At 44.7% G+C, this 22,889-nt stretch overlaps 1 protein-coding gene across 2 annotated transcripts in view; it reads right to left on the bottom strand.

Annotated features, from left to right (window-relative positions):
* Positions 1-22,889, bottom strand: part of CLMN (calmin) — a 2,282,147-nt gene that overhangs the window by 2,077,383 nt on the left and 181,875 nt on the right. The window contains exon 1 of one of the 2 annotated variants that reach the window (XM_069637683.1): positions 4,947-5,074. The exons of the other annotated variant lie outside the window; for it this stretch is intronic. Within the exon in view, the coding sequence (XP_069493784.1) occupies positions 4,947-4,971 (25 nt within the window). The 5' untranslated portion in view covers positions 4,972-5,074. Of the gene's footprint in view, positions 1-4,946; positions 5,075-22,889 lie in introns of those variants that run through there. 2 annotated transcript variants of the gene reach the window in all.

Raw genomic sequence — 22,889 nt, 5'->3', positions numbered from 1 at the left:
TGTTCTAAGAGTTTTTCTTTACTCTATAAGGGTTGCATAAGAGCTCAGCCTTATTACAATCTATTTTGGTGAGTATACTCAAACACAAACCCACCCATTTCGCAATACTTTAGAGGAGCGGTACTCCACAGATCATTAAGCATAACAAATAAAGTGTTCTCTGGCGTTAACAGTATCAATCTTACTAACTGTAATTGTCGCCAATCAATACGTGCCTGTTCAGAGATTAACCCCCAATTCATGGTGGATCGCCGCCAATGGAGTACTCAAAGGGAGGCCCAAAACCCTCTTCCAAATTCTCAGATCTGTCTTTATCCAGTCCCAATCTTCCTCTATTGTCTCTGCACCATGAATCAGCTTTGGTATAATCTTCGGTTTACAGATAGTAACCACAACTGTCAGTGAGAAACGCCCATACCATTTGTCTAAAAATCTTAGCTACACTGCAGCACTTGTGATACTAACTTTATTATTGCAAAGTCGGACACCCAAATATTTAAAATATTTAACTACAACAAGTTTCTGATTTTCAACTAAGCAGTTCTAGGATTATTTTTCAAAGGATTCATTACCAGTACTTTGGGGATGTTAACTTCAAGGTCTTTTTTTACCTTTGAAAAATACATTAACAGCCTCTAGTGAGCGTTGGAGCCCGATTGGAGCATAATCAATTAACACCACATCATCCGCATAGAGGTGATAATCCATTTTGTGCGTTCCCAATCTAGGAGGGTTCATTCAATATACCTTTTATTCGGCACGTAGACATAAAAGTAAAAGCAGCCACAAAAACATTATGAGACATTAAAATTCACAACATATATAGATACAGAATTTAAGTAAAGGTCGAGATAATAGAAAATGGATTAAAACACAATTTGACAAAGTCATCTAAGTACATTAAAAACCCAGTAATGAACAAAGGTATTGAGGAAGAGAAAACATACTTGCAGCACCCATGACTGACTTTCTATTGTATGGTGGTATTACACCACATAATTCATTGTATAAGGATTCAGGGACGAGTCCCGTATTACACTTTATTCCTCAATAGCCAAGCATGATGGATCCATTTGCCCACTCTATATACTATGCCTGCATAATTAGATATATTGCATAACTCCAGAGCCTCAGAGATGGTACGAATGCCTGATGTTCTTAGGTGAGGTTTATGATAAAGTACTCCCAGTCCCTGTGTTTAAATACAGAATAACAAAAAATGTGTGCAACTATCTCCTCACAGGTAATGCAAAAAGGGCATAAACCTGAACTCCCTGGCCTCCATGACTTGGTTAACTTCGCCAACTTCAATGTGCTGAGATGAAAATTAATATTAAGGGCACGGGCAAATGGGGGGGGTTAATGAAATCCAGGTATTTTTTTAACCCAAAATCAGATTTAGTTCTTACATAGTTAGAAGCCAAGTTCAAGTTACTACATGCTTCCACCATCCTCTCCCTAAAAAATGTTTTGTGTAATTTACTTTTTCTCTCCATCTACTGAAGAAACGATGAACAAACCGTGGTTCCCAAACTTCAACCTCGAACATCCCATGCCCAACGCCAGTTAGAAATACTAGACTAGGCTCTAGGCTAGATAGATACTACCTCCTACCCTCCACTGCAACTCCTATCAACAACCTTAGGGCGAACATCTCAAAGCAACCACCTATAAATTGTAGATATGCCTCCAAACCCACAAGTAAGCCCTCAACTCCCAAAACCTCCACTGTCAACACCAGCACCATCATTACTGGAGCATTGTTCAATGCTAGATCCCTAGTCGCCCATGCAACTAAATTCGCTGACCTGATCATTGACAGGAAACTGGACTTCCTGGCAATAACTGAGACCTGGTTACATGCAGCGGCAGGCCCATCCCTCCTCATTGCCATACCAGACAATTACACCACTCTCAGAACTGATAGAGAATCAACTAGAGGAGGAGGCATTACCTTCATTGCTAAAGCTTCACTAAACCTTAGAGCGATCCACCACGTTTCTACCTCAGCCTGTGAACTTCTGACTATAAAACTGCCACACTCCACATCACAAACCTTAACCATGCACCTTATCTACCATCCTCCAGGTCCCTTAGGGTCATTTGAAGACGGCATCAATAATATTCTCACAACCAATACCAAACCCTCTTCTCAAATCATCCTTTTAGGTGACTTCAATTTGGGATTTAACGATCCAGCTGACCACTCTGCCTTACTCCTAGCCAATTCCCTGTCCGAACTAGGCCTTACCCAAAGAGTTCTCGAGCCCACACATGACAAAGGACGTACCTTGGACTGGCTAGCAGACCTTAACTGTCCTACCAATATATCAGCTATCGAACCACTATCCTGGACAGAACACAGTTTACTCTCCTAAACTGCACTCTTCCAGTTATGACCAAGCCCATTGCTTCCCCCATTCTAACCAGAAATAAGAAAAATATAACTGTCAATAACCTTAGGCCTTTCCTCCAACCTCTACAGGCACCCTCTTTACCATCCAACCCTGAAGAACTAGTAGAGCTGTACAATAAGACTCTCAAGTCTGCCATAGACTCCATTGCACCACTAAAAATGTGCAAAAGTAAACCGACTGTCCATGTGAACACTTGGTTCACCCCCAAATTCAAAGAACTGAGAAAGGAAAAAAGGAAATATGAAGCCATAGCAAAAATAACCCATCCACCATCAATAAAGATACCCTCCAAAAAATTACGGCCAACTACAAAGATGAAATCATCACAGCCAAATACAACTCCCATAATGAAAGAATTGACAAAGCCAGCTCAAGCACCCGCAAACACTTTATCATACTTAGAGAACTTGAATCACCTACCCCCCAAACTGACCTCTGTGTCAAGGATCAAACTTAATGTACCAAAATCCAGGAGGCTCTGGCCAATAAAATTACACTTCTCCAAAAGAAAATCATTGATAAAAAAAACTCACCTTGCCACTGCAAGATATCTCCAAGAAAAACCACCCTAACATCCCCACATCCACTCAACGATTTAAATTCACTCCAGTATCACCCCAAGAAGTGCAAAAAATCATAGCTTCCCTAAAACCTTCAAATTGTCAAGGAGACTTGTGCCCAGCCGCCGTCATTAAGGAAGCAACGAGCATCATCGCTCCCTTTATCACTTCACTCATTAATGCCTCCTTCCACACTTGCACTGTGCCAACCAACCTGAAGAACTCATGGGTGCTGCCTCTGCTTTAAAAAAAAAAAACATCTCTTGATCCAAATATACCCACTAACTTCAGACCCATTACCACTGTCCCATTCCTGCTGACGATTATAGACAAAGCTGCCTATAATCAAATACAAAACTTCCTGCAGTCTAACAAGCTATTAGGTCTCGTCAATCAGGCTTCAGGCCACAACATGGCACTGTAACAGCCTTGATTGATCTAAAAATGCAAATAGATGACCTGAAAGACAAAGGAAACTCTGCCCTCCTGCTTCTCCTGGACTCATCGTCTCCCTTTGACCTGGTCGACCATAAGATCCTATGTAACCACCTCTCCACAACATTGCACTTCTCACCAGAAGCCACAGCATGGATCAAATCATTCCTAAGCAACAGGTCAATGAGAGTGTTTTCCGCCTCAGCGGCAGCAAACCCAGTCCCAATTACATGCGGAGTCCCAGAAGGATCGTGTGTATCACCTACCATGTACAATGCCTTTACCAAACCATTGTTTGATTACCTGGATCACATGGGTGTCACACACACAAACTATGCTGATGACACCCAGATCCTTATCCCTTTGACAGGTGACTATGCCAAGGACCTAGCCCCCGATTAACAGAATCTACCTTATCATTCAGGCAAGGATGGCCACACATGGTCTCTGCCTGAATGATGAAAAGACAGAACTCCTCCTTCTAGCCACTCACATCAACATTTCCAAACTATGTGAACAATATTGATCGTTTAATATAGATGGCAACATCATAAAAGTCGCCAGTGAAGTAAAAACCTTGGGATTTTATCTAGATTCCTCCCTAAATTTGAGAAAACAGGTCAGCGCCACAACTTCGGCAAGTGCCTACACCTGTAAGCTCATTCGAGCATGCAAACCCTGCCTCTCTACCAAAAGCTGCATCACTTTAGCTAGAGCCTTAATATTATCGAAATAGACTGCTGCAACGGACTATGGGCCTCATTACACGGAAGGCGGTAAGGGTTAACGGTCACCGGTAATGGTACCGGTGACCGTTAACCCTTACCGCCTTACTACGAGGTCCCTTTGCGGGTTGGTACTTTAACGCCTGCTTTTGCAGGCGTTAAAAACCAGCCCGCAAAGGGACCTTGGTGCTAATTACGGCACCGCAAATCTAGGAGATGGCAGTAGGGTGTCCTTTTGGCCAGGGACTGCCACCTGGTATGTGATGCAAGCCCCAGAGGTGGTATACGAGGGATAGCCCATGTCCCCGATCCCATCCCATACCTAACATTAATGTGTACGTTAAATGGGTAAAATGCTACATGTAGCAGCTTTTTCGACTGCATTTCGGAAAACCTTTGACACATTTGAACATTCAAAATTGCACGTTTTTTCTTTGAGCACAATATCGCTGCACACTGGAAGATAAAATGAGTGCATACAACATAAAATGGGTACAGGGTCAAACCTACAAGTTAAACAGTCGCAGAGCTCTTTAAAAGGGATGAATTGTGCACTGCTTTTTGAAAACAGGAGGCATGCTCAAAAGAAGAGAAGGAAGAGAATAGAAAAGAATAGAAGAGAATGTGTAAGTAAATACTATTTCATAAGACATAGGTACACTTCTCCAGTTTAAACTCCGCTTTTATCGAACAATGCTACAAAGAAAATGCGGGTTCTGGCCCCCTTGCACCAGCTTCCCATGTATCTATTACAATTCATCCAATTCAGTCTAGTCAGTCGGGCAACAAGCAACAAGAAGGCCTCCTACCGTGCAGTTCTTTCGTGTGCTCCATTGTGCTGCTGTCGCTCGAATGCGTGTGGCAGAGGAGGGCTGCGCGTTAAGGGAGGAACCTGCCCGAACGCAAGGTGTTGCCGTCCTGAGTCCTGGCCGTAAATAAAAAGGTGTGTTCGATATTTGAGTCACCCGATGGAAACCTGGCTGCCCATGTGTGCACACTGCCTGTGTGTTTAATGGAGAGGGAAGGCCCACACCCACAGCGCAGGGAGGCCTGCAGTAGCGACGCACGTATTATTCATTGGGAAATATAGTCACGTTTTCCCACGGAGCACCAAGGCTGAATTAGGTTCATGGTGATCGCCGACTACATGGAAACACAATACAGTTCACTCACTCAAAAATGACAACCACACTTTCTGTACCAAAAGTCAATATATGAAAAACAAGAGCAACACAGCTTGCCTATGGTTACACTAGAACGCAGCGGACTCGGAGTTCATTGGTTCACTGTTTTGAAACACCTCCCTGCAAAGAGATTCTGGCACACCTTTCGGAGAGTTTGTTTGTTTTATTTTCTTATATAGCGCGCCGAACCCAGGGGTATCTGGGCGCTTTACTTAGGTACAGAGATACAGAAATATACAGATACAGAAGAAAAATACAATACATTATACAATAACATAGAATATGAACAGAACTATACAGGAATATAAAATATGCTGAGAATATACAAGATCTACAATTTCAGCACATAGTAGAGGTAGCAGCTAGCAGCAGGCCTAGGAGGCCTATGGACAGCAGATACCTAGACTATGGGCAAAGTCGGTAGGGAGGCAGGGTCGAAGTCACGTTATAGCGCAGAGGTTTAATAACTAGTATCAAGTAATTCAATGACATGTATGTGTTAACCTGTCCCATTCCATTCGGGAGATGCCAATCCAGTCCTGTTTTTTTTTATTTTGCATCCTAGGATTTATAATCCCAGAAGTCCCCATTATAAACCCAGGACTACAAATCCAGAATGCAAATGAATACCAGGACTTGCAGGCACACGTACCAGGTCAGGTGCTGGGGGTAGGAGGTGTCACTCACTGTTAGGAAAGATTTCTTAATTGTGGGTAATTTTCCTTCCATGTGGCAACCCCTAAACTTTTTGCTGTTGTTTTCACCATGATCTAGACTTTGCCAGAGAAGTGCAGCCTTCTGCCGCACTCCTCTGGGCTTTCGCTCCATTCTTACGGGGAAACTGACATGCCCTTAAGACAGTCAGTACCGGGAAACGCTGTTTTCGTAGTTTCTTTATCATGTTGCAGCTTTCGTGCAACATGACACAAGAGGGCACTGTAAGCCAAGTTACTGCTCTCTTGGGTCTCTAGCCTTCTACAGGCCCTAGATACTCATATTGGATTGTAACTGATCGGTGCAAGTGAATCACGGACGGGAATGGTGGCAGCGATCGTTTCTTGTGTTTTTGAGCTCCTTTTGGCGTTTTAAGCACGTTTCTCGCGCTTAGCCCAAAATGGTGGCCTGGCTCCCAAAATGGCCAGACCACGAGGCTCCTTAGTCCTGTCCACTGACCGTCTTGCCCCCTTCAAATTCCCCAGGTCGAGCCGACCCGGGGCCTTCCTTATTTGGGCAGTACTTTCCCGCGAAACACAGATGCTTTCGCAGGCTTCTACAGGCCTTGTGTGTGCCTCCAGGATGTGGGCTGGGATGTCTGGTCCCAATACACATCCTGGGTGCCAGAGAGTCTAGGGTGGTGTGAATGCCTGGGACCACCGTGGTCTGTGATAGGTCCACGTATGGTGTGAGTGTTTTGATGAGCGGATCTCCCATTGGGTCTCCTCCGTTTGGCGCGAAGGGAACCGTGGATAAGAGGGGGCTGGAAACGCCACTACCATGTCGATCTCCTGAGTTCTCACGAACAAAGGAATACAGGAGCCAAGTATCCTGCAACCACGAGGCTGAACCGAGGAATCGCTGGTGACCCGCTGAAGGACTGCTCCTCTGCACTGCTGTCGCTTTGTGAAACCCTTTCTACCTCTGATCGAACCAGAAGGCCTGTACTGGTACTTCGACCCTTGGAATAGCGGGGACAGCTATTCTCGGCATCTTCACCATCTCCTGCACGTAAGCCTTCGGAAGTGTCTTTGGGCCATCCAGCAGACTGACCAGCCTACCCAGGAGTCTTGCTCTGTAACCGCCGCCAGGTTGTGTTGTATTTCAAGTCCTTGTCACTCTCACACGATTCGTACACTTGGCATTCCCAGGTCTGAAGTGAGTAGTGTACATTTGGCTGAGATACACACGGCCGCTCCGTTGCCCTGCTGTGGTAACAAACTGTGCGGGTTCACTTAGTTTGGGACATCTTTAACTCAACTCTGCTGCTGCAGAATCTACACGACGACGAGACGTCCCCTGCTCCCCTGAACCTGCCAGCACTGAAACTGACGCGGAGAAGCCTGGGTCTGCTTGCATCGGGGACCGGTGAGTAGCATAGCTAGGAACTGGTCGCCCTCCTGCAGGAGCACATAGCTTTTCCCCGCTGTGTCAAACAGCACGCCTTTCCGTACTCGTGCTCTGCTTCTGCCCACAGTGGAGGCTGCGCTTGAGTCGCGGAACTCTGTCCTTCTTCATTTGTGCACCAAACTGAACTGCCTGATTCCCTCGAAGAGACTCCCCTTTTTGCCCGTTGGCACCAGCGTGTGCAGGTACTTTTGAGCACAAGGCTCCACTCTTCGTAGGGCTTGGACTTCCTTTTAGTTGGGTGCCTCTGAAGGCGGACTGGGTCTAATTATTATTTCGCACTGCACATTTTCCTCCCCTTCTAGGCGGACTACACATTTCGTGCATCTAACGCTTTAGACTCGTTTGTATTTGTATATATATTGTATTGGTTTGGTATGTGTTGGCTTACTAGAGTTTTATTGTGATTTCTCGCTACGGTCATTGTTGCAAAGGCCTTGGAATAAATGTGTATATATTTTTAATATAACACCTGTTTGGAGTAATTTGTAAGTGTCCTTGCTTTGTGTGCTCATTGCGGGCTTTCAGTCACCCTCACCCCTCTTGAGACCTAGTCTTGACCGCCGCGATCGCTACCCTGATTGGTCTGGCTTGTCCAGAGGTTACCCTGTTCCAAGTAATTAGGTTGGCCTTCTGAACCTCTGCGCCTCCAGGACAGAGTTCAGAAATCCGTCTTAACACTCACCACGAGAGGTGTTTGGTGGGACATTTACCAAGTTATGTGTTGGTTTAGTCCTGAGTCTAATATTGACCTTGTGCAGGGTGTAAGGGCACTCACTACCTACTGGCGCCAGAGGTAGAGCAGCACGCGCATTCCTGGCTGAGCTAGACAGAGTCCGCCTCGGGGGCGGCCGTCTAGCTTTTTACTAAGTCAAACGTGAATAGAGCTGGTAAAAGAATAGACATTTAAATATTAGAATACAAAATTGTGTAGGCAATTAGTCTTTCGGCAAATACGCACTACAGGACACCTCACTAAACCTACACTTGACGTCCTTCTGTCCCACCCAAATTAGCATTGGGGATCTGTACCAACAACAGGAGAAACCCAAACCTACAGAACACTCACATTTGCCAATTCCATGCATTAGAAAGACATACACCTTTCCTGTTTTATTTATTGGTATTCTGGGACTTGTAGTTTTGTCTTTTCCATTTTACATGCAGTACTACAAATCCCCAAATTCCGAGGGGAAAAAAGGGACTGAATGTCTCTCACGCATGGAAAGGAGAAACCTGTGAGCTCTTGACCTAGGTTTCTTTATCTCCACAACAAAAGATCACGAACTGGCATCCTGCTTCTCATCTCCCACCAACTAATCACAAGACCCCTACCAGGCATCCTGCTTTCCTACCATCTGCCAACACGAGAGCCATGTCTCACAGCTATGTACGCAGCCTCTGTAGCAGAGGAGATGCTATCAGAACCCACCAGACCAGCAATAATCCTGGTACTGCTTCGGCCTGGTAAACCCGCGGAGAGCTATTAATTTTACAAACCACAGTAAACATACTAGCCATTGGTCTGCTACAACATCTACCATTCTTGAAAATGCCTAATCAAACTGGGTATGTTCCAGGGAGGGCCACACACAAATACTTGCACAGATTGCTTGCTTTATCCATATAATATTGAACTGACTATACCTGATGTAGTGGAGACGATGGATGCCAAAAAGGCATTAAACTCTGTTGTATGTCTTTATTTGAGGAGCTATGGTGATCTGGCCTCGGTTTGCATATTTTAACAGTGGTACAACTATTGTACAGCTCTCACAGGGCTTTGGTCCAGACAAATGGTGTGGGATCCAGCCTATTCTCATTCGCTAGGGGCACACTAGTGGCTTTGATCACTAGGGTTTCCGGTGGGCAGTCATAATTTCGAGAAAAAAATGTCGACAGACAAAAATGTCGACAAAAAAATGTCGAAAAAAAAAATGTCGACTTTCGTTTTTTTTAATTACATATTTATTTTAGGGGTTCGGGAGTTAAAAAAAGGGAACAATTTTTAAAAAAAATTAAAAAAAAGGGGGGTTGGGGGGAACCCCCCCATTTCGAAAAAAAATGCATTGAAAAAAAAAGTCGACATTTTTTTTTTAGACATTTTTTTTTCGAAATTTTGACTTTCGACATTTTTGTAGTCGAAATTATCACTATGAACCAGGGTTTCCACTATGCTTTGTATTAGCAATTGAGACAGTGGTGTGCCTCCTTAGACAAGTGCAGGCGAATAGGGATCTGCAGATATAATCAAGGACAAATATTCATTCACTATATGCTGATGACATGCTGTTGTAAAAGTCAAGCTCCCATCTGCCAATCACCCACTGTTACTAGATAAAGTAAACACATTTGGGGGTTTCACTGCACTCAGGATAAATTGCCTTAGCTGATGTACTAATGGAGAGCATGCAGAGGGTGCTTGAAGACTTAAGATGGTATGCATATAAAAAATCAAATATAGTGCTCGCAAAGGCTGTCATCCTGATGTCCCCAAGCCACCACACTGAGAAACGTAGCATCTGCGGAGGCCTTCGATCCACCAGCATAGGCGTAATTTTAGGTGGGGACAAGGGTGTTTGTCCCCCCCCCTTCCCCAAGCATTTGTGGCACACCATTTCGTCCCACTCATTTATCTGGGGCCCCTTTCATTTAGATGTCATGTCCCCGCAACAGTTTCAGCAAAGTCACTCCACTAACCAGAATTAAGAACACGTGTAGCCTTGAACTCCACTGATGCAGGAAGGAAAGAACTGGAAGACTGGCCTTCTCTGTCCGCGCCCTAAGACTCTGGAATGTCCTCCTAGTCAACATCAGACTTTCCCCATCACTTCAACCATTCACAAAGGAGCTCAAGACCCTCATCTTCAAGGAATGTCCCCTCCCTAACACTAATGTCCACACACCCTGCAATCCCCACACAACCGGAGACTGGATGATCTGCTCACCACCGTTTCCTCGCCTGGTTGCTTTTAGATCCCTTGTTACCCAATTGCCCATTCTCCCCCTCCTGTGTTAGCTCCCTGTTCCCTTGTTCATCTGCTTCCCTCACCAGGTTCTTCCCCCACAATTGTAAAGGGTTCTGTTGCACCCCCAAAACGGAGTCCATGCACAATACCCTAATAATAATAAGAAGAAGAAGGATAATAAACACTTCTTTTTTTTAGACTTACATCAAACCACTGGAGATTGAAGAGGAAGAGTGGAAGATCACACTTCCCATCTCCAGGATGGGCAGGAGATCTCTCATTAGGATGGTAGTGGTGTTTATCAAAAGGTCACAGTAAATCCCCTGCACCCCCCCCACATGTATTTTAAACATCTAAAGTTAATTAGGACTAAATTGAAATGGCCCAGATTACATTAACAAGACCCTACCAACATCATGACCCTTTGGCGAACCTGGTGCAATACGACAGCATGGGCCAAGCTCAGTATGCTTATTTGCCTTGATTTCTGCTGATGCTGCCCACAGCATATACACTGGACTAGCTTATCAGCACGCTTTTAACAGGTCATATTATTTCAGGCCTATACGGAGTGGCTGTGGAATATCATAGAAAGCAGGCAATGTGAGCAGGCTACACTTGGAAATAGCACTGGGAAAGGAACTTCAAACATTTAGAGGTGAAATGGAGCCTGCGCTCAAACTAGAAAGATTTCTCTTAATTAAGGAGGTATGTCGAACCATTTTAAATATTTACATAAAGTGTACCATACCCAACACCGGCAACATCATATTTTTCCTGACATGCAAGTTGACTGAAATAAAGGTGGCCAAGATCAAGCCAACGTATTATTTTGTTATTGTATATGGTTAAACATGTATTCAACATGTTACAAAGAACAACAAAGAAACGGGTAAGAATGATAGAGAATTATATAGTTTCCTCCCAAATATACTTACAAAGTTAGAAACCAGCCAACAATCTTCATACCAGCTAAATACATTATGAAATAGTTATAAAATTAGGCAATATTAACATTCAACTAATAAGGCCCTTAGCCAACTGTCAACAGATCATCATTGTCAAGAAGCTTCAATCTTTTCAAGAAACCCAATGCGGCAAACGCCACTGAGGTTGGAGGACCTGCAAATATGCGTTGCCACAAGTTTTCGGAGTCAATAAATTCAAGACTGTGAACTTGCTCACTAACATATAAAGTGTGACCGGCTACGAATGATGACAATATACAATAAGGTGCTTCAGTGTTTCAGGGGTGTTCACATTACCGCAAGATCTACAAAAAGGACTGGTCATGACGAATCAATGTTCTACTTGCTAAAATGTGCCTCGTGGGTAAAATATCAAATCTGAATTTCATAAAATCTTTTCGGGAATATCGATTAGGAAACAAATATAATTACGATGCCAACTTCCCCAACTCTTTGTATTCACATCTAAGATGAAAGAGGGAATCGTACCCATGAAAAGAGTGGAAAGTAGAGACCCAATCTCGTTTGTAAAGCGCCAGTTCAATGTGTGAAGGATTTTGCACAATATCATCTAATCCTAATCCTGCTTCAGATAATAACTATGTAAGTAATCAATGGTTCTGAGAGACCATTGGTGCCGCAGATATAGCTGCTCCACTTTTTCAAGGAAAAGTCCATGATATAACTGAGAAATGTTTAACATGGCACCTCTTGGCTAGAAACAGGATTACTATTTATTTTTAATTTTTATTTTTTTGTGTCTTTAGTTATAAACTTTAACATTTAAAACAGAAATCAATAAAGAAGAGAGCATGGTAAGAGAAACCATAAAACCATAAAACAAAATCAACCTAGTCCATATAATACAAAAACTTAAAATTCTTACAGATATGATTAATATATCATTATAATCACTTTATAATTCATAGAAAAGAGACATAACCAGCTAAGAGAGGTATCCTATATCACATACATCATTATCCAATGCTGTTATCCAATCATAGACTAGATCTTATTAAGGCTTTGTCAGTCATGAAATCAGAAAGATTACCTTCACCAAAGACACCTATCACGGTCTACCAACAATTTCACATCCCCCTCAAATTTGCATAGGTATACATTTGCATGTGTTAATGGTGATTATCAGGCCTTTACTATACCCTGAGAGGCATCCAAGCCAAAACACCTCTGATGTACTATATTCTTCTTCCAATTCAAATTTAGCAAAGTATTTGTTGTATAGAGGTCCCATTTTAACACAACAAGTCAATATGTGTCTAGCAGATTCTATGAAATTACCATCCAGGCATAGTCTCCATGTTCTCATCTCAACAGGGATACCCATCCAAGCCCTTCTTACATCTAGGACATTCAGAAGATTAAGCCTTATATCCATAAAGATCCTACGGGTAGCAGGAGAAGGCAACAACTTTAGATACATTTGCATTTTTTTATAATCAAATGGCATTTGAGATATGGTGTTCAGGGAACGCATATTAGCTACCTTATCATGGCTAGCAAAAACAGCCCCACTTCTCAGTGGAATCCTTAAGAGATTTTAGCAACACACCTTCACCGTAATCCCAGTTAGGGACTCAGCCTATCTTGTCAAAGAATAGCAAGAACTTGTCTTGGAATTTTTTCACCACTTGGACATTTCCTCCCTCTAAGCCTTCTCACAGGATCGATAATAATGAGTTGGTATGTGCAAATTTGATCTTCAAGTATAGTTTGGCTCGGTTGAATTCCATTTGTGATGATAGGGAGATGAGACCCACTTTGAGGTGAACAGCCTGAATAGGAGTGTAATTAGTGAGACCCAATAACTTTCTCCAAATGATCCCCTCAGTTGTGTCCGCCCAGTCTGTCCAAACAGAGTAGTATGATTCCAAGGCATATAAAAATATGGCTGCCAATTTTTGTTTATAGATGTTGATGATGCCCAATATGCTGTAACCAGCTGTTTTCTTAGATAACAACATCACAGCAATAAGTGTGGCCATAAACTTAGCTCTTTTATTTTGTTGGACCAAGGAATTAGTCTTTTTCCGCTCTGCACATATTTAGTGCCCTAGGTATTTATAGCACTTAACTCTTTGGATCTTACCAAGAGAGCATGAGATATAGGAGCATTTACTGCACTCATGTCCCACTGCCATAAATTGGGCCTCATTACACGGACGGCGGTAAGGGTTAACGGTCACCGTTAATGGCAACGGTGACCGTTAACCCTTACCGCCGTACTACGAGGTCCCTTTGCGGGTTGGAGGATTTAACGCCTGCTTCTTGCAAAATTGCGGTGCCGTAATTAGCGCCTTCCCCATTTCCATAGAGCCCTATGGGGCAGAAATGGGAATGGGGAAGGGCAATGGCGGAAAGGGGATTTACCGCCCCTCCAACCTTGGAATGGGGCGGTAAATCCCCTTTCCGCCAAGGTATTTTACCGGCATGAGCCATGGCGCTAATAGCGCCATGGCTCACCGCCTACCGTGTAATGAGGCCCATTGTGTTTTGGACAGATTCATTTTAAGTCCATTATTTTCAGCATATTCACAGATTGCCCTTGCACTATTGCATATGCCAATAAAAGTGTTATCAAACACAATGATGTCATCGGCATAGCTTATCCAGCCAATCTTGCGGGTACCCAATTTGGGAAATGCATTCATTTTCTCTAAGAAAATAATGCCGAAATCTACCATAAAGAGATTGTATAGGGTAGGCGCCAGGGCTACAGAATTACTATATGTTGGGGAAATAGGTCCAGTTCCAGAAATGGATAACTGGATGGTGGTTCTAGCTCCTTCATTGTTGCTTACTGCATGTCATGCTAAGAAAATATAGCAGGATTAGGGTATCTAACATGAGTACTGCTGCACCTAACCCTATATCTCGGCCATAGGTATATTCCTGGTGAAGACAGGGGCTCAATTGGCGAATATAATGATGTACAAAGTAGCATGGAAGTAGCTGACTTGTTAGATATAGGCACTCATTACATTTTTGCCGGTATCCTGCCGGTAATCCCGGTGGCATACCAACAAAACTGCCTTACCGTTTCTGCCATCCGATACCCCGTTATTACTGGGATATTACGGGAGGGGGAGACGCCGGTGAGTTCCCATTCCATGGACTCCCATAGGACTCCATGGGATGGGACTGCCAGAAATACCGGCACCGGTAGTACCAGTGCCAGTGATTGTGGCATTTATTTGCTGGTAGGTGCTGAACTCCCAGCAGGTCAGGCCTGTCGTTAGTTCACTACCCCCACTGGCAAACATGTTTTTCCCTGTTACGGAAATAATGCTGGCATTTTTTCTGGACCAGGGAACTCCCAATGAGCTCCAAAATCTGTATATTAGGGATTGCCCTCCATACCTCTGAGCGTATGTTTTGAATTCTTGTTGGACAAAACTGTCTATACTATGGTTGCTGCTAGGTTTACATTTTGTACTGGATTAAAATGAAAAAAAAGGATACAGGGTGGAGGATTTTAAATCCGATCCGGAACTCCAACAGGAGCCATTGCAGACTTTGATCAGCATCAGATTGGTTCACTTATCCTTGAGGCTATGACCACCCGGATTGCTGGCATCTGTATTCGCTTAAACTCTTGGCAATGGCACCCTATACAAACTTTCAATTATTTCAATAATAATCAACAATTAATATCTTTCTTAATTTTCAGAAGTGACATCAATAGATCTTCAGCACATTTCTAATCTGCTGGCAAGGAAGGCCCTCAAAGTTGAGGGGCAAACCTCCCCTCCCCAGTAGGAGAAAGTGTACAATATTCCAAAATATCGGTTATTCATGGTAGGTAGTCAACTTTGCTAGTCTGGTCCCAAAACAAGACCTCAAGCTAGGAGGTGGGAGGGCACCAAATGAAAACTTTGGCTCAGGCTTTGGGCTCTGTGGGTGCTTGAAAGGGGCCGAATCTACATGCTTGCGGTTGGAGGTTGGGGGGGGGGGGTATAGATGTGAAACACAGTAGAGGTTTCTGGAATGCCACTTATAGAACTCAAGTGATACATATAATGCTAAACTGATAATTTGAGTAATCAAACGGTACTGGAAAGGCTCCACAGCTTCTGGAGTAAACAAACCCTGTATTATTCAGATGAAGCAAGGGTGAACCTTCTAATGGCTGTCAACTGAGGCTGCTGCATTCAGCTAACGGTAAGGTTATTCAAATGATGCTCTAGATTATACAACAAGGGAACATTGTGCACACACCACAAAAAACAAAGTTGTTGAAAAAAGTGTGTAAAACAGCTTACCTGGCATTTTGCAAAATACAATTCAATCGTGCACATACACCAATGGAGTTGCGTGCCTGTGACGTAATTGATCCTAGTGCAGCATAGACAAGATGAGATACACACATGGCAAAAGCACTTTGCAGTCTTTGCTGCTTTTTACTTCCGTCGGAAACACCAGCTTTCTTAAATGACCGTTCTTACTTTTACTGTCCCGTTTTCTCTTGAGACAAGAGACTTATGTGGGTGCCTTGCAGAAGGCGAATGTCGGACTGGGACTTTCACAATAACTGGGAACAAGGGCGTGAGAACATCCTGTATTCATTACAGGCTGTGGATCCATCCTTTCCACCGTATCCTGCCTCTCAGTTCTTCAGGGTCAGTCTCCCTCTCCTCCTCCTTGCTGTGTCCCACCATTCATCCAAAGTGACTAAAAAAGAGATGGGCTCAATCTGTGTTCCCATTAAGTACGATCCGGGGTTTCCAGATAGTGGCAAGAAAGCAGGTCTCCTTTGGCGCCCTCTTGGTAAAGTGATCCAAACACAAAAGCTTACATGCCAATAAAGTTGCTGGAAGATGCAGTGATGTCTAGTTCAAGTACAGAACAGTCAAGAGTTGGAGAAGTCTGTAATCCGCCCAAGAGTATTATAAAATATGTTGATTGATGATACTTGTAAACACTTCAGGTTCACAGAATTAAACCAGCCAGAGAAAGTGAGAAATAGAAGTTGAACTTGTCTCAAAAAAATCAATGGGGAAACCATTACGAGGGCAATCAATAGGTGAATCATTAGAGTAGAGTCAGTATAAGCCAATGTAAAGCTATGGGGACAGGATAAAAGACTAATACTTGTTGACATTTATTTAAACTGTACCAGGTACCAAGGTAGGCCCGGGTGAGGTATGAAGAAGGCAAGGTTACCTTTGCGCCACATTTGTTTTCTGGAGCACAAATCAGAGATTTGGGAGCTGGTCACTGACAAGGACTGATATGGCTTCCATGGCACAAGGCCTTCTACCAGATGAAAGAATGCCCCTCCAGAAGCTGGTCTAGATCTAAATGGCACCCGACACATGTGGTGGCTCCTCGCCATCAGTTTTTGGAGCTCTGGAGTTCCCAAACATTGGATAAGCCTTGTCTGAGCACTTTCTTTAGGATGGGTTTCTTTACAGTGGCTCTGAGTGAGAAAGCTCATTTGGAAGCTGAAAGATGATATATAATTGCTGTGTGCACTTAGTGCATAGGTTTTGGGCCGATCTACTTGTAGATGAAAAAAGCCTAAGCATGTTTATGGGTCAAAAACACTGGACGTAATGACTCTGCAAAGGTTGTGCTCGTAGGTGTCCTCAGTGAAGCTTCTCCACACTGAAGAAAAAACTCAGATCAAGACTGGCTCTGCCCCATAAACAGTTGATGCAAGGTTTTTATCTGATGAAAAGGGCGACCTTGTCTGTCTACAATAATGATCATTTAATAATAAAAGATTAACCAGCATGCCCAGTTGCCCCACATAGTGGATTAACACAGCTACAATTCAATAAACATGGTATTAAATAGTCGGTTGTGCAGCATTAAAATTGTGCTTGCACCAGCAGTAAGCAAAAGCAGGCCCATTCTTGGATGTGGTGACAGTTTAGGAGCACAATGGGGAAGGTGTGTGATATTTTCTGTCAAGTTTGAGACATTGAAGATAGAGACTCGGTTTTTAGCTGTGTTATTTAATCTAAAACATGGACACTTGTGAAAAATGATGATGGCCTTATCTTGGATGGGCCTACATGTTAGGATAGGCATCTGCCCGAGCAAGTTGCTCTTAGAAAATGTATATTTCCTCAGATTTATAGATTATACTGTATGCATTGTTTATGGAATAATCTATCAAATCACAGCTAAGAAAAATATTTACCAAGTAAGTTACCAATCCTGTCACTTAGAGGCAATGACTCCAAAGTTACAGAAACCTAAGGCGGCAACAGTTGCATGCAGGTTGGGCTACACATGTACTTAGTACATGTTTTACTTTAAATACTATTTACAGAAAGCACATCAAACATGCTTCGGTCTCCCCAATCAACTGGTTTCATCCACTCATCTTTCTTCTTCTGCTTTACCCAGTCATGGTTTTAGAATTTGGATCACCCCTTGCTTGGTCTTATCCCCCACATCTCTAAAAAGTCTTATATTGCAACGGAAGAATATCGAATGGTGTCATTCCCTAGCACATAAGACCAACCACTTCTTCCTGTTCTTTGCCAGCTCCAGTATAGACCTCTCACACATGTACTAATACATATTTTTTATTTCCCCCCTCTATCCCATGGCCTTTGGAGTTCATTCATTAGGTTTGGCTATTTACTGTGAATCCAATTGTTACACTGGAGAGAGGGGTTATGCATTTGAAACTCCCAGTGCACAAGACAGAGTGCACAAGCAGCTGTCCATTTTCCCTAGAGTCATTACTAGAACATGTACGTACTAGAGTAAAGGACTTTGTAGTGAATGGGAGAGTAAGAGGCCGGTGCAACAAAAGTACTATACAACGTGCTGCATTACACTGCGGCTCTGAGATCAAAGACCAGTCAAGGAACACCTGGAAAGTTCACGACACTGGGAAATATTAAGTCAAGTAATAAGGTGCATTGCATTATGGGACACTTGAACTGGTTATAGATGTAGAAGAGATTTGTGAGTGGATATGGCTCCGAAGCTAGGAGCACAGTGCAAGGACGGAATTTCTCCAGTGACTTCAGGGCAGAACTTGACACAGAGAGAGTGTGTTATGTTAGTTTGTTTTTCTAACTTCTAGTGCTATTTTGTTATACTAGTTAGTTGTTGGTTAACGTATCTCTTCTTAGAGGTCGACTATGCAAAACATGTTGAGACCATAATTATTTCTTCAAAATCATGAAGACCCAAAACTTCAATGGTGAACATGGAAAAAGGTGTTCTTTAACTACGCCTTCAGCACGTATGGACCCAATTAGAGCCTCGAGTGTAAGACAACTCTACTTCTACAATGCCTTGGTCACGACAAGGAGAGGATCTATGAGGGTCTACCACCTCTAAGTGAAAATGAACAGGGGGAGGAGGCCCTAAATGACTTCAAGGGGGAGATAACAATATTCAATTTACACATTACCAAGAAAACAAGCACAATTCTGGAGCGTTCATTTAGGATAAGGATACAGGAAGATGAAGAGAAAGGGAGGACTACACTTTGGCCTTAAGGTAGTTAGCACTTACATGCAACTTTGGAGAGAACTACGAGGAACATTGTATAGACCAGCTCATGGTAGGGTCTGTCACAGGAAAGATAAGGATGTAGGTGAAAGAAGACCCATTACTGGATGAGGTGGTGGCGATTTCAAAGGAAGTAGAGCACAGAGTAGCATGCATGAATGAACTGGAAAAAAGGACTGCGTAATACGTGAAAGCAGTACTCTGCATCGATATAAAATTGAAGGGGAAGCAAAAGGCTGGATCTGATGGGAAATGGAACATAGTTAAAAGTAGCTATAGAAGATGTGGTAAGTCGGGCATAAGAGACGGACAAGAAGATATGTCTGAACCAGATCCATTTTATTAAAGGAAATAATGTCTCTTCTATCCCTACTTCTGAGTTGATAGTTTCCTAGGCTCAAAAGAAAATAAACAAGAGCTTGCGCAGATGACTTACAATACAAAAAAAATCTGTCATCTGTCCTGACCCAATCTAACCTAGCATCTGTTCCTACTACGAATACAAAAAGGTAACATAAACCGAGCCTAGAAAAATAGACTCTCCCTTGGTTGGGAAATAATGGCTGGTTTCTGACCCCATCCAAATCTTTTAGTTCTCTCTCAGGGTATAGGCCTGTTTGTACGATTTCAAATGTCTTTCAGTCCTTCTCTTTTCTTGGTGGTGACTGACCTGGGCCCCACCCAAATGTTCATATCTCTTTCTCCAGAACATTTGCCTGGTTGTGCGGGTGAAACTTTGGAGCTGTCCACAATCGCTGTGTTCCCCCTATCTGAGAAAACCACTTGTACTTGGGTATTTCTATCTTTTAAATGGCAATGTCTTTCACCCCACCTGGGGGTAATTTGTATGTTACTGCCTTTTCAGCCAGTCTTCTTTCCTCATTTGCCTGGGGTTGTTGAGTTTCTTACCCCTTTGTGAGCTATCACTGTTCTCATCCCTTCTTGGTTCTACGGATACCTCACCCCTTCATAGGGTATATCAGTTCTCACCCCAGCGTGGGCTATTTGGCTTCTTAGCCCTTCTTGCGATTTTGGATTGCTCACCCCTACGTGGGGCATCTCGTGGCCTTACCACCCACCTCCCGCTCCACGCCCTGTACTGCTTACCCCTTTCTTGGCAGTGGTGCTCATCGGGGAAAGCGGTCTCTTCGCATAGTGCGGAACCGTGACTCATGACTTCGGTCTCCGTCTGAGTGTTAGTATTGGTTCCTCCCATCTTCATCAGACAGGACTTCGGCATCGGTTATGGAGGATACCGCAATGCCGCTTCTAGGGTGGACTTGTCTCCCTTTTCCTCTGTGGCTATGAGCTCTTGGGCTCCCCGCCTTCATCGAGATTGCAGTGTTCTGCTGGCTTCTCCGTTCCTCTGCCCACCACATGGCTTGAATGGCGTTACCTTCAGACTCCTCCTGCTCAGAGAGGTTCCCACTGCGTGTTTATGCAGGCTTGCTTCCCACGGCATTGGTCTCACTGGACCTTTTTATTCTTCCCTGCAATGGTATGGGATCATCCATTGGATCCATACTACATGTGAGGGCGACAGCGGTTATATGTGATATTCTGGAAGGTACCTGAATATCACTGGGTACCTGCGACAGCAATGGTGGTTCAGACACCAAACCATCAATTTCTAAAGGCCCAAACATTAAGTGTCCTGCTCAATTTCTATACAGCCAAACACACACTTGGGATTCTGTGTTAAAGGGAGGTGGAATAAAACCCTTGCTTGGGGATTGCTTGTCCCATATGGGGGAGCCCCCACAAGTTAAACTTAGCAGGCTCACTACCCTAGTCCCAAAGGGGGAGGCTCTGAATTTGTCAGAGTACAAAGCACAGCCTAGCATGCAAGGTTGAACTGGAAAAAAGGACTGTGTGGCACACCCAAAAGGAGTACTCCACATTGATACAAAGTTAAAGAGGAAGTAAAAGGCAGGTTCTGTAGAGAAAGTTAACATAGTTAAAAAGTTCTATTAGTGGGAGTGTGCCCATGTTATAGGTGTGAGAGTAAAAATAATTTGCTTAATGCTGCAGAATGTCCAGCCATAACCGTAGCGTGCAACAGGTGCCATTGCATGGGGCATTTCACCAAGTGCTGTAGAAAGACACCAAACAACAACGCCCAGAAACAGAGGTGAAGGGCGTGTGAGTAGCATGCAAAAGAGTGAGGAAACATGTGCTTGTTCGCAGGCCCTGGATGAGGATGTGTAGGGGAAATACCTCTTAAATTCCCTCTACGAAATGTGTTGACAACAGAGGGCTCTAGAGAGCCATCCAAGATGGCAGCGCATTAGAAAGCTCAGTGCGGAGCACCTTGAAGATCCTGGAAATAGAGTGTTTGGCACAATAAACCAAACTCCTGGCAGCAGTGAAATCATCCCGAAACTCCTGCAAAGCCATTGAGCTGTCCGCTGTGCGGCTGGTCCCCTGGTTTCCCCGTCGGCGGGCCTGAGGAGGTGGTCCGGGTTGAAGAGGAGATTGCGGCCCCGAGACAGCTCCGGGAGAGGCTGCACTGTCGCGCATAAGACCCACCTCCTTTGGCCTGAGCCCTGGGGCCGCTCATCGGCACTAGCACCTTGCCGGGCCGCACCCGCAACAGACAGCGGAAAAGAAAGGACTCTGCGAAGGTTCCCCTGGAGCCGCTTGGGGCGGAGGCAGTTAGGAGCCCGCCAGAGTGCTTTGAAGAGTCAGCGACTCCCTCGGTGGCCACACTGCTCGGCTGAGAGCCCTAATTAGACCAGTGCCCCCCGCTGCCATATCTCCGGCCCATTTGTCCACCAGGGGAGGTGGACATGAGCCAGGGCGGAGTCTCGCTGCACCCGGCTGCGGGACCGGAGCCAGCTGGACTGCCTGCACCATTAAGCCATGAGACGGCGGACCATCTACCAGTTAGGGGCGACACCTGCACGCCCCGCTGTTTAGCCTCAGTCTGAAGCCGCCCCAGGCGCATGGGACGTAATTTTGACGGCTGAACCGAAAAGGGGGCCCCGTTGCCAACGGGCCCAGCACCCATCCCCCCCACGGCCACACCATACCGTGGGCCGCGGCCATCATGTGAGGCGGGCCGCTCTACAGCATACCGCACAAAAGGCTAAGAACGTATCCCAGCCATCAGACCACAGGCAGTGTATAGCTGCGCACTTGCTGCACAGGGAAAGTCAGTCGCCTGGGGTTGGTGGGGGGCGTGCATCGCTGCCCCCCCGGGCTGCCCACAACAACAGGAGGGGCACAGGGAGACTGCAGGCCTTTCCCCACTCAGGGGGTCGGCGGTGCTCCACCCTCTACCTGCCAGGGTCCAACTTAATATTGCAGTGGGGAGGCCACAACAAGTCTCTGCAACTGAACTCACCTGCCAAGACCAGGCTGCAATTAAGTCACCAACACACGTGCGACACAACCCCAGCCGATCCTACGACAGGCAAGGTCTACTGCTCCTCCCCACAAGCATCTAGTGGTTTTCCATCTGACCCTGCCCACGATTCCGCAGCTGACACCAGTGAGCCTAAGGCCCAATAACGCTCTCCCCATACGCAAAGCCCTGGAAGAAACCCCACTCAGCATATTTTACGACGCCTCCTACAAATAGGATCCCACAGCACACACTCCTCCAGCCAGCAGACACAATAGGTCCAGGACAACAAGGTCTCCAGTGCCTCGAGCGCCCGGCTCCATCGAAGTCTCTCCCTTGAGGCATTTGACTCCCCCTGAGCAGAATATATATGGATGAAAGATAGCTCCAGCTTACCGTCCTACCAAGAAACAAGCTCCGGAAACCTCCACCAGGGTGCCTCACCACAATACCCTCCTCGGAGCAGACCCCAGACCAACACAGATCCGAAACCCAGTCCAGAATGGGCAAAACTGACAAATCGCAACGAAAATTGACCTTTGAGACTGGCACCATAGTAAAGAACCCAAAACAGCAGTGTCAACCCGCAGTCATGGAGCACGGTGAAGACGTCCCGCACCCTTCGACATTCGACATACGTGAAACTCTCCTCGAACTCAAAGCA

This window comes from Ambystoma mexicanum, chromosome 14 (genome assembly GCF_040938575.1).
Source record: "Ambystoma mexicanum isolate Mex_15411 chromosome 14, UKY_AmexF1_1, whole genome shotgun sequence".
Taxonomy (NCBI): Eukaryota; Metazoa; Chordata; class Amphibia; order Caudata; family Ambystomatidae; genus Ambystoma; species Ambystoma mexicanum.
Note: the sequence above shows the minus strand (reverse complement) of the source record. Positions and strands in the feature narration are given on the sequence as shown.